The following is a 13,208-nucleotide window of genomic DNA, read 5'->3' as shown; positions in this document are numbered from 1 at the left end:
ATAGACCAGCCCCTTACAATGGACCAGGTAGAGCACCAATGCCAATGCGACCTATATATCCTCTTATACCTCCTCCTCCTCCTCAATCAGGGTCAGCACAACCACCATATCCTACTTCAGCATTCAGAAAAGCGTTGAATCAACTCAATCTCCTTACTCAGGAACTGTACAAACATCTCAGTCATCTTACCAAGGACCTGTACAACCAACCCATCCTTCCTACCAAGGACCTGTGCAACCACCTCATTCTTATCAAGAACCTGTGCAACCAGCTCATTCTTACCAAGCACCTGTACAACCAGCTCATTCTTACCAAGAACTTGTACAACCAGCTCACCAAGAACATGTGCAACCAGCTCATTCTTACCAAGCACCTGTACAAACACCTCAGTCATCTTACCAAGGACCTGTACAACCAACCCACCCTTCCTACCAAGAACCTGTGCAACCAGCTCATTCTTGCCAAGAACCTGTACAACCAACTCAACCACCAGAACCGGAACAAGCAACACAAAGCACTCCACCATTGGACCAAAGTAACACTGATAAGTCGGAAGCACTAACTACCACTGTCACTGACCATCCAGCACCCACTCAGAGCAATGTGTCGAGTGAAGTAACTCAATCTGAAATGCAACCCATAATGTCAGCACCATTGAGCCGTATGTTGATCGTTGGAAAACAAGACCAACCTAGTGTCAGTGCTGTTCCTGATAGTGAAGTTGCTGCAATTAGTTCAACTCAGGCATGTAGTAGTGTCAGTGATAATTCCCAAAGCCTTACCAAAGATTCATCCACAGACAAAAATGCCCAAACTGGTGGTGTAAAACGGCCGTTGTCACCTCTATCGCAAGCAGTAGCAGAGTTTATGTCAAAACAACCAACATCTTTGGTACCGCGTGAAAAGAATAATGAACAAGACTCTAATCAAGAAAGCTTACCAAAACCCCAACTGCCAGAACTATCTCCTAAACCTAAACCTTCATCCGCACCAGCAGCAATTCCCCAAACACCCACCACATCCTCTCAAACATCTAAGCCCATTAAATCCAAGTTGAAACTAGCCAGACGTGGTAATGTCCTAGCCATGGCATTCCGACAAGAGAGAAAGCTCAAACTTGCCAAAATCCAGAGTCCCACAGTTAGTGCAGCCTTTGGAACTGATGAAAGTGAAAGTGAAAAGGAGCAAAATCCTCAGAGTGGTTTACCAAGACATCAGGGATGGAAGAAAAGAAGAACTCAGTCTCATGAGAGCCAGTCTGACAGTGGAGGGAAACCAAAACAATCTGATGTAACTAAACGGGAAAAGGACAAAAAAGAACCAAAAAGTGTTTCTCATGATTTAAAAAGTGCTAAAGACATGGATAGTGACAGTCAAAATGTATTAGGCTCACAATCTAAAACTCCAGAAACCACCACAGCAGTGCAAACAAAAAGCAGTAGTGCCAAAGCAAGAACTACATCATCTATGGAGAAAAGTTCCACTTCAAGAAAAACTTTGGATCCAAGCCAGAGCAAAGAACCACTTATCCAAGAAACTGCTGATCATCGGCAAGTTGCCAAAAGAAAAACTACTGTTGAGGTTGTAAAACTTTCAGAGAGTAGCCCACAGAACCCAAATCCCATAGCCCCATCCCACCTCCCTTCAATTCACAGCTCAACACCACCACCACCTGCAAAGAGAGCCGCTTTGGGAGGTGCAAGTAAATTGGAGCAATCGCCTCAACATCTATTCTATGTGCATAGAAGTACCACCACCAAAGATGATGATGATAAGGAGGCGGTCAAGGTAATTGTTTTCAAGTACAGACATATCAGTTAGTCATGCATGATTAAGCATGTTGTGTTGTATTTTCATGTAAATAATTATCAGTTAAAAACTATAGTTCTTGAAGAAAATGTTAATATCCTATGATCCCATTTTCAACAGCAAGAAAACATTTTTAATGTCACTTGCATTAAATTTCAGCCTTTTTTCAGCTGTTAAAGTCTTGGTTCAGAACCGTGTTTAAAACCACAACAGGTGCTAGGCATAGTGGAACTTCTTCTGAATATCGATCCAAAATTGAATTGATTTTGATAAATATGAACCTGTGATATAAAAAGCTATTCTTTCATAATATCTTGGAAACATGATATCCTTTTCAAATTAGCAATTCAAACTTCAAAGATCATCACTTCATCATCTCCATTTTGGTACAAAAATTATCAGGAAAAAATGGGCTATTTCTGACCCGTATAAAGTCAAAGACCAACTATAATTGAGGACCGAATTAAAAAGACTGGTATGCGGGCAAAGGCACAACACGATTGGTTGCTGACCTGCACAGTACAGCATTTTGATCTGGTTGACAAAATAAAGATGAGGTAGTGTTGCCTACAACATAATGTAATCAGTGATGCCAACGCTGTGCCTTAGGTGCACAATTGGGCTACCTTATGATCACCTGCTGCTATACTCAGAAAAAACATTTGACTTATTTTCTTTTCAATTTAGCTGAATTCTAATTATTTTAAGTCTTTGAAGCTCAAATTTGCAATAACAATGGGTTTATGACCATTTATTGATCGGTCAGTAACTTTCCATTAAGCACCGGAAGCTTTTAATTCAAGTTCTTTACCGCCCAATTGTGTTATTTACTTTCTTAATTTGGGTAAAACCGCCCATTATTTGGTATTGGGCGCTTTTTGGGAATCTTAAAAATTGGGCTACTTGGCACTGAAAATGTTTGGCAACACTGAGTGTAATTAGCATGTTAGTGTACTTGTGTCATGAGGGTGTAAACCAAAACATCAAGGAATTGTGGTTTCCTAACTGCTTCTGAAATGGTATCCTAAGTATTTAAAATGTAGGTCCATATTTAGCAGTAAATTAGTTTTCAAAATCACGGTTTGAAATGAATAACTTGTGATGTGAAATCATGAGACGGATATTTTATAGTAGTTTTTATAAAACATTTCACTCCCTCTGAATAGGATGTCATCAACCTGTAAGTTTCCCATTCATTGTTTGCTTTCCACCTGCGATTCCAAACTTAATACACTTTCTAGAGCTCTCTTATTTCAGCTATAATGTATTTTCCATGAACAGCATGAGGTAATTGAGCACTGACACTTGCATATTTGCATGTATTCTATTTTTTCTTCAAATTTTAGGATATGTTTTAACAAGTCCCACTAAAGCTGAAGGCAGTGGTGCATTATTAATCCAAAAATTTCTGCAATAATTTGATGCTCACCAGTGGTGGGGCGTAGTCACCTTTGAGTCCTGTTGGGAAGGGGAGTTACATACAAAGGACCTGAAAATGCAAACTAAATAAGGTTAATCAATTCAACCAGTTTTGAAATTTGGCAAGCACAAAAACAACAGCAAGCACAATTTTTTGTTGCATTATGTAAGGTTGACATGTCAAAATAATCACTAGCTACTATTTCTTGCAGGATACCCTAATTATAAAATAATGAATGGTTCATAATATAGGATAAGTTCCCCCCTAATATTTTTTAAAATAGTCCAAAAATATTTTACGAAATGTAAAAAGGTATTTATAGCCCTGTTTGTTTTACACATGTGGACCAATTTATATCGTCACACGTCATTGCGTTCAGTCACAATGGCTAATTGTGTAAGAAAAGAGGCCGTTTTTAAAAGTTGCACCCGAGTCCATAGCAGTCAGGTTTCTTTAACAAACACATGAATAGACCTGTCCTACTGTATTGTTTGAGGGCTGATTCCTATGGGCTCAGATGCAACTTTTAACACTCTTTAAAACAGTCTCTTTTTTTACATAAAAAAACATTGTGACTGAACGCAATGACGTGTGACGCTATAATTTGGTCCATATGTGTAAAACAAACAGGGCTATAAATACCTTTTTACATTTCGTAAAATATTTTTAAAAAGTATTAGGGGGGGGGAAGTTATAAGTTGTGGACCATATGATAGTTGTCAACTTGTCATAGTTAGCATAGTTACCCCCAAGTTGTGTCAATATGAATAATAGTCGGTGGTGGCAAGTTAGGCCTACAATACCAAATCAGTACATCTTTATTTGCACGGTAGCCACAAAGAAGCTTGCATCACTCTACAAGACATTTCGTAGAGCTGTTTTTGGAGAACAAGAACTTCCACTGGTCAGTGGAGTGCCATGGTCACCCCTATAGTACTCTTTGAGTGAAGAATGGTTATGTAGGATGTATTTGTAAAGTAACAGTATTCTTTGGTTGATAATACGACTGAAGATTATCGTGCTACTGTATTTTGTGCAAAAAAAATTAAATCTCAAGGTAATGATGTGATGAACCCAGCGAAAAAAACACACAATTGATACAAGTAGTAATAACTATAGATTTTGAGATTGCTGCTAGAAAATCAGTTGGCCTGATGAATCATCCAGGGTAGGATCTGAAATATTTACGCTAAAAAAAAGTGAGTCCATTAAATCAGATTGTTAGCTCATAATTCATACTTGATAATGGATGAAACAATGCCTCTAAAATAATTCATAGACATTACTTTGATTAGCTCTTTTTTCTAGTGGCACTTGTTACATTTATGAATGATTCCATTCAGTAGGCCTAGCTCGGGAAGATTCTCTGCTTATTTGGCCCTGTTAACTATAACTAATAATTGTTTTCACAATATTTCAACATAGAAAGAAGGATGATTTATTTAGGTGTATATTGATACCCCATTCGTCCAATTTCTTTCGATATGTTTTTGAAGAAAAATACTCAGATTTAAAAGTTAAAGCTATTTGTATTGATTTCAAGTCAGCGCAAAGATAATGGTGGTTCTTACGTGCCACAATGCTTGCGGAATAACCATTGATCGTTGTAAACTGCAACTTTTAAATTTGGTTATTTTTCTTTAAATGCAGTACCGTGTTGTTAATATTAAACGACACTGGACAAATGGGGTATCGAGATGCGCGCAAATAAATCATCCTTTCTATGCTGAAATATTGTGGAAACAATTATTAGTTCTGAAGCTGAAAGCGTATTTATAATGGCTGTGTTACTTTTTGTGCGGTCTTTACATAGAAATGTCTAAGTAACATATTGCATGATGGACAGGGTGTCTCTTAAAGAACTATACCATTGGGAGTTGTAATGTAGTCGAGTCCAATATTATGAAACTCATAGCGAGAAGAATAAATATTGGGTGTGGCATCCAATTTCATCATTATTATGTTTTGGACTCAATATTTTCACACACTTGGTTGGATTCATCAAAAAATATAATGAAACATGGTGTATGTTAACTTATATTATTTTGACAAGGTGCAATTTTCAAATTGTTATAATCCAAGAATGAGTCCATTTTTGTTTTCAAAAAAAGTGATAGCCGGTTTATTACTCAATAACAGAGTATTCCATTCTGTTTCGTATTTCACAATTAAATATTAAATTTTGCAACAGTACAGTTCTTTCAGAGATGCTCAGTAATAGAATGGTAGCGGGTATTGTATCTACTTCTGATTCTATAATAATTGAATAATAAAAGTATCATTCTGTTTGGCCAGGTGAAACGGATCAATCCTAACTGGAAATAAATGTTTAAATTCCGTGTTCCCATAAGTGTGTATAAAAAAAGGTTAAAACATGCGTTTTAGGGTGTTTTTTGTACAAAAGGCGAATAATTTCCACTTTGTGCAAAGTTTTTTACAAAATTGCTCATATTCTTGAAATCTTGTATTTAATACTCGCACTTGTGAATTTACTGCCTGCAGTGTTATTGTAAGAAAACATGCGAAATAACAGTTTCAAGATTTTTTGTAAAGATTTATCAAAATATGGAATTTAAACTTTTATTCCCAGTTAGGTCAAACTAAAGGATTACAAGTGAACTGTTTCATCTAGCAAAACTGCCTTTTTTTATTTAAAAAAAACATTATTTCAATATTTTACTGACACTGACTAGTGCAGTATAGACTCTCAATCAAGACTGGCGGGTTTAAGGCCTATTTTCACTTTGTGAGTGCTAGATCCGTTGTAGCTTCATAATTTTGTTCAGCTGTAGCTTTAACAGGTGGTCCATAAAACTTTTGTTACATGTTGGTATTGTACATAGACTTATTAGTGTTTCAAATTAATTTCTTAGTATTCATTGTAATACCACAACATGAGCAGATATGACAAAATTGTTTTTGTTACCACAACACTAACAAACTTTTGGTGTCTAATCTAAAGCCAATTTCAAAAGCATGCATGTAAGCATACAGGTCAAACTTCCATTATGTTTCAGAATAATTTAGTAAAGGAAAGAAAAATATTGTTATATCATACTATTTTGTTATTATCAATGAGGCGTGTTGCAAATTGAAGCGATGTTGTGGAAATATGTCAAAATGGGAAAGGGTACTAATGCAATAATTACCAGTTCATAATCAGCATACATGTTTTGTTTACATAAGTTCCCAATTTGGTGCTCTGCTCATTATTGAAACAAGCATCAGTACACATTTGTCTGTGTATAAGGCATTCAAAACTTGTATAGTTAGGTCATTCACTATTTATATCCCCCAATTATTGTACCAAGGTTGGCATTGTCGTAACAGCAAGTAAACCATGTGCCCTTTTTTTCGTAGGAGTTTCTGAGGAGCACAGGAGGTCATGAGTTCAACCCCAAACACAAATCAACTATTCACAATTTACAAAGCAGTGGGGATGATGCCTGGGTATTGGTACATCATGGCGACCTTCCAGACCTGCACAACATACCAAATTTGTTACAGATGAAGCTACTAAACTGTGTTAAATTCGCTGCTTACAAGGGTTCAGCGGAACTGAAGATTGGCAAGTACGAAGAAATGTTTCTTGGCGGTGGACTAGTGATTCCAGATGAGCAGACAATCCTGTCATGTCAACCAGGTAGGCCGCAATGTCCAAACAATAATATCTGGTTTGGGGTATAAAGTAAAAACATACCAGTCAGTAACATGGAGTTTATAAATTCGAATTTTAAAATGTATTGATACTGGTACAGAAGCTGCCATTTCTGCTTGTAAAAGAAGTCTGGTTAAGTGGCTTTTGAATGGAGACCAGACTTTGCAACTTTCAAGTATGCGAATTTAACCTTTTTTCACTACATTTCCTAAATTTAGCTCTTTATTACAATTTGCAAGCATCTAGAAACTAGCTAAACACATCATAAAATGTAACTAACCTTTATAGATGGCATAAAATGTTCAAACTGAAATAGCAAAAAGTAAAGAAGCCTGATTACATTCTGCACATTTTGGTACCACATTTGTTGTCATGATTGATCCTTTTAAAAGAAAAGGTTGCATATTGCACAGCATGTCTGGAGGAGCTTTGAGGGTTGAAGCCCCATGGTCCAGAAAAAGAAAGGAAGAAGAGAGAAGGAGGAGGAAAAGAAGGGAGAGAGGAAGAGTATGATAATCGGTCACATTTGTTAATTTCTGAGGGGGGTACATCCCCTCAGACAACTCTGTGTGGTGGACAACTCCAAAAAGAATACCCCCCACCAAAAAAAAAAAAAGAAAATTTCCACCTCACTGCAATATGCCAATATATTCTATTCAACATTTTGAACAAATTATTTTTCAGCTCGTCCATTTCCAGAAGGAAATCCAGGTGGCATGGATTGACCCTTAAGTTAGTCTGCATGGTTATGATTTAGACCACGAGCCCTGGCCAAAACGTGGTTTAGACTTTGCATAACTTGACAACAACCCTGAGGTCATTAAACATTGTACAGTGGTAAAACTTCGAACTCATATTGTGTTAAAAATTAATATACCAACATATTCCCTAGTCATAAGAAATCAGAAAATGTATAGTTTGACCTCTCTAGGATGCACTACGGTAGAATTAATACCACAAAGGTCAAACTTCTGGCCCCATAGAGGTGAAAAGCATGAAAATTCTCTGATTTTGACAAAGGAGGTGTAAAAATGTTCCGTTTTGATATAACGATTAAAATGAAGCATAGTTAGCACATGAATGGTTTTTTTACCTAGGTAACTCGGCAAATAGGTCAACCTATTGATTTTGACCTATTTTGCTGTTACCTTTGTAAATGAAACATAGTTGTGAAAACTATATTTGAATTGTTATATCAAAATAAACAGTTTGACACCTCTTGTTAAAATCTGTGCATTTTCAAATGTTTTACATGTACCTCTAAAGGCCCAAAAAGTTGACCTTTTACTCTAATGGTGCATCATAGATAGGTCAATCTATACATTTTATGATTCCTGAAGACTAGAGGAATACAAAGGTATAATTTTAACACAGTGGCAACAAGTTTGACCCCTGTTCACAATTCCATGACCTTTAGCAGAGTTGTTGCCAGTTGGCAAAAAGTCTAATCTCACTTTTTGGTCAGGTCTGATGGTCTAATTATTCTAATACATACATAACTGTGAAGATTAACTTTGGAGACAACCCGTGCACTCTGAATATCCCCTAGGGAATTGACTGGGGGACATTCCCCCTCAGACACTATCAGAATTGAACAACACCATTACATGAGAGTTTCCATGGACCAACTATGGTCCAAGTTAGATATATAATAGGAAGGGTTGAACCCAATACACAAATTTATTGGTCGGGCTTTGAGTATTAAAACATTGAACGAGATGTAGTAGAGTCTAATATTTTTAAACTCATAGCGAGACCATATATCATTTATGTTTTCAGAACCTGAGAGCATTAAATCAAAACTTGAACCAATTTGTCATATACCACATACACCCCCCCCCCCCGACACACACACACCCCACACATTAAAAAAAGCTCATAACATCATTTTGTACTTGAATTTATGCCCATAACGTCACTCTGGTAAGTGCACAAATACATGCATGCATCCATACGGAAAAGTGATTACATAGTCTTAGACCACCTGCGAGACGATTAACTTTGGCGAGGCAAAAATCCCAGTACTCGTACACTTTACGATGATTTGCAATGTTTAGCCTTTTTTACTTGACTATATAAAGTGAATGGCTTCAAAATAAATATGTAGTTTCTCTTGTGATGTGTTTTAATAAGTTGGTAACTTAAATGCAATTTTTTAGAAAATTTTGATATTTATGCATACATGGTATATCACCTAATTGGTTGTCTTCTGGTGGTGTCCAGAACCACCTGGTCTAGCCACCTGTGCACATTTTTTAAATTCGAATTTATAAATTTGATGTTACTTGAAATGCAGTTATTCATTTTTTCATTTTTAACCAGTGAAAGTTGGTTTTCATTACATTGATATGGTTTTATAGTCCACGAGTTCAGGTAAGGTTTTATTTCATGATTACACCAACCAAACGCATCACACAATGCTTACACTTCATATAATATAAATTGCCCCTGGAGCAATACTTGGGTCTTATAATACGCATTCATGAACTATATATACTACATTCGTGTCGGTTAAAGTAGCTTTAAGTTGTAGATTAGTAGAACAGATCGGTATTATTTTGATTTATTCTGTATTGCTTTTTCCCATCTTAAATCCATTATTTTCAGCAAAGCAATTTAACTCTTATAATGCTCTATTAAAGCTTTTCTTGTTGGTACCGACCCTGTGTTATGCAGCTAAGCATACCTGCAACATCATCACCTGAGCTAGCTTCATTCAGCAGGTCCCCCATATGCTTGATTGATTGGGTTATCAGGATGACTGCAGATTATAGGTGTAAAGGTGGTAAGAAGGTAATGTGTAATCGGATTGATCGTCATATACCCTTCACATAATGATTTCATTACTTGGCTTCACACACACAGACATTTTAGTAGCAGAAACTGCATGACACACTACGTATAAAATGTTACTTCTTGATACACCAATGATTTTAATGTAGTGGTATGTATGGTTTGTTCACAGGAGAGCTTGAGGCTTTGTGTAATCTCTTGGGGAGCTGGTCGCGCACCAATGCTGATGACCAATGGACGATAATGGTGCACTCGCAAATGGTGGTTCAATTGGATAATCTAAGGTAATGAGGTGATGACATGGTAGGAACAAACTGAAAGCCAAGAAACACAGTGACTTAAAATATCAATGGTCAAAGGATTATCATACTTCACACTAAATTACCATATCACTTTTGCATCAATATGACATGACATTAACGACACATGCAGGTGACTGCAGCAAAACATATAATCTTAACACTGCAATAATAAACTCCTCAACAAAAGTTTTGAAAGTTTTTTTCAAGCATCTATATCTCAAAATATTTTTGACATGCTCATATCATGTTGCATATCAATGAATAGCTACTTTATTCCCCTTTACAATGACACCCCATTTGAAACAATCACCTTTTTCACGGCTGAGTACACATCTTGTGAATGTAGTGGGGTCTCAAACAGAATGTGCCAAATTGACCATTATTCTGTGCTGCAGGCTGCAATCCCATATCTTCACAATTTGAGACCTAATGCAATCTTCCAAGATGACAACGCTAGCCCCCACAGAGCCAGGGTAGTCAACGAATACCTGTAGAATATGGGAGTAGAGATAATGGATTAGCCATCAGCCCAGAGACCTCAACCTGATTGAACACTTGTGGGACTAGCTTGGTCGTGCTGTGCGTGCCAGAGTAGCCAATGCAACGACATTAAATGACCTGCGACAAATTCTGGTTGAAAAAATGGAATGCCATCCCACAGCAACGTGTGACCAGGCTGGTGAACAGCATGAGGAGGAGGTGCCTGGTTTTGTGGCTGTGTATGGTTTTTCCAACCGCTACTGAGGTTAGTGACTAGTGTTGTTCGAGCAAAGAATAATGGTCAATTAGGTACATTCTCTTTGATACCGCACTGCATTCACAAGACGTGTACACAGCCATGAAAAAGGTGATTGTTCAAATGTGTCATTGTAAAGAGGTATAAAGTAGCTATTCATTAATATGCAACACGATATGAACATGTCACAAATAATCTGAGATATAGATGCTTGAAAAAACTTTCCAAACTTATGTTAAGGAGTTTACTTTTAAGAGTACATCCAAAACCATGATGTGAAAAAGAAAGAAACTTCCCAGAGGTAGAAGGTTATGTCATATTAATTACAACTCGCATAACATGCTCGCACTGGAACATGCGGAACATTCAATATATTGGATCAAACCTTTAAAACATTTTACTTCTACACATCAAAACATTTAGGTCAAAGGTTACATTTGCAAGTCTCAGTTATTAGGTAGTTCATAAAGGTCTCCAACTTCGAAAGCAACTTTGCTGATGGCAGACACCACAGTGTTGAGAATAATTTTAATACTCGTACGGTCAAAGGTGTTCATAAAAATATCCATATCTAAATTGACAATTCAAGAGATAATGTATGACTGTATGTACACATCAATAATACTACAGTAAATGACTGACACATACCTACAGCAATAACAAGGACTAAATAACTGACACTACGATGTAAAACAATCAAACATTACAGAATTACAAATTGTCAAAGGTTACCCACATCATAATTACAACTTACATGCCATGCATACAAAAAACACACCATCAGATCAAAATTTCCTTCTACAAGTTAAAACTTGAAGGTCAAAAGTTACATTCACAAGTACTGATTATCACATAACTGATATTATTTTCCAGCAAAATAACTGCACAAATTGCAGAGGCCAAAAGATTATAATCACTGCATTGAGGTCAAAGGTGTTAATATAAGTTCATGCAATACATGATTGAACAGTTGCATAATACATGTAATAGGATTATATACACCAATATAATAATTATTGTAACCACTTTTCCAGACACTACTGTCGATCATTTATAACATCTGCCAAACAGAATTTTACAAACCAATTGTTTCGCGTTGTGACCATTTTTCTGAGAACATGTTTAATGTACAAATGTATGTTAAAAGTTCAATAAATAACTCCACTTTGAGAGTGCTACCAGAAGGTACTATGGAACATGTTCCTGATATCAAATAATTTTGATTTTTTTTTTTTTTTGCAATTTAATACACATTTTATGGCAAATTTTTTTAAATTTATATTTTTGATATTTAACAGTTCTTGAAGTAAACTTTATAAATCTAATGATATGTACTTAAAGTGTATGTAGCTAGGATGAAAAGCTGACGATCAATTGAAATTTTGACCTTTCATATTGAAGATATACATTTTTTCCCGAAAAAATCTATATCTTCAATACCAAAGGTCCCAATTTTCAATTGAATACATGAATTTAAAACCCACCCAAGTCCATGGGAAGTGATTTTGAGAAAAAACCAGTGTATCAGTTTAATTCCTTCGGTTAGATTTACCTGGTCAATATGGTAAGTGCAAATGAGTGGGTTAAACTGTATTAGGTATGACAATTAGCTTTTCAGGGACTGTTGGGGGATTTCGACAACTTTCTACTGCCAGATGCCATTGCCACTTTGGCTTCAGATCGTAGTACATGGAGAAACTTTGTAGTCGCCTGCTTCGCAGCCGAATGAAATGAATGAATGTGGGGTTCATTTTAAATGCTGGACTTGGGTGTTTTTTTTAATCATATGTGACCGTACAGCACGAATGAGCCGTAAATTCCGTAAATTGTATTCTGAGTTACAGCGTAAAATGTGTACGAATGTCGTATTCAATGTCGTTGAAGGAGCAAAGTTTAACAAACTATAACCCTGCTTCTGGGTATCGTTTGAAGTCAAATGATATACCATTTTAAAGCTTATGATGTATATTTGTTAAACATGAAATAAAACAAAATTGACCGGGGGAGGAATTTACGGCTCATTCGCCGTGAACGGTCACATATACAAAGACAACAATGTTGGAATGAGATTACCACTAGTAAGATAATACAAAATAAAGCACACATGTATGTATAATGTTGATAAGCTTTCTGCCATGTAATATAAACCACACACTTTCCTTGTTTAAACCCATTTTTTTCAAAAGTCACTCTCTAGCCATGAATATGTTACAAGTGGACTTTTGGACATACTGGATTTCAATCAATGTGTTACAAGACTCAAATCATGGACTTGGGTGGTTCTTTCATACAAGCTATTTTTGACATGCTCAATAGACACAGGATGAATTTGAGTTGTTCTTTCATACATATGACAGGCCTATGTATAGCAACAATTTCCCATGCTTAACTCAATTTGGCCGAAGTATGGACTTAGGTGGGTTTTGTATTCATATATTCAATTGATTGTCAGGTTTTCATCCCAGCTACATACACTTAAAGTACATAAT

At 36.3% G+C, this 13,208-nt stretch overlaps 1 protein-coding gene across 1 annotated transcript in view; it reads left to right on the top strand.

Moving 5' to 3' along the window:
• The window catches only part of LOC140147231 (uncharacterized), a 32,752-nt gene that overhangs the window by 7,263 nt on the left and 12,281 nt on the right, over positions 1 to 13,208 (top strand). Inside the window, exons 2-4 of the mRNA XM_072169011.1 lie at positions 91 to 1,789; positions 6,591 to 6,873; positions 9,854 to 9,965. Of these exons, the coding sequence (XP_072025112.1) occupies positions 91 to 1,789; positions 6,591 to 6,873; positions 9,854 to 9,965 (2,094 nt within the window). The remainder of the gene's footprint in view (positions 1 to 90; positions 1,790 to 6,590; positions 6,874 to 9,853; positions 9,966 to 13,208) is intronic.

The sequence above is a fragment of the Amphiura filiformis genome, chromosome 3, assembly GCF_039555335.1.
Source record: "Amphiura filiformis chromosome 3, Afil_fr2py, whole genome shotgun sequence".
NCBI lineage: Eukaryota > Metazoa > Echinodermata > Ophiuroidea > Amphilepidida > Amphiuridae > Amphiura > Amphiura filiformis.
Note: the sequence above shows the minus strand (reverse complement) of the source record. Positions and strands in the feature narration are given on the sequence as shown.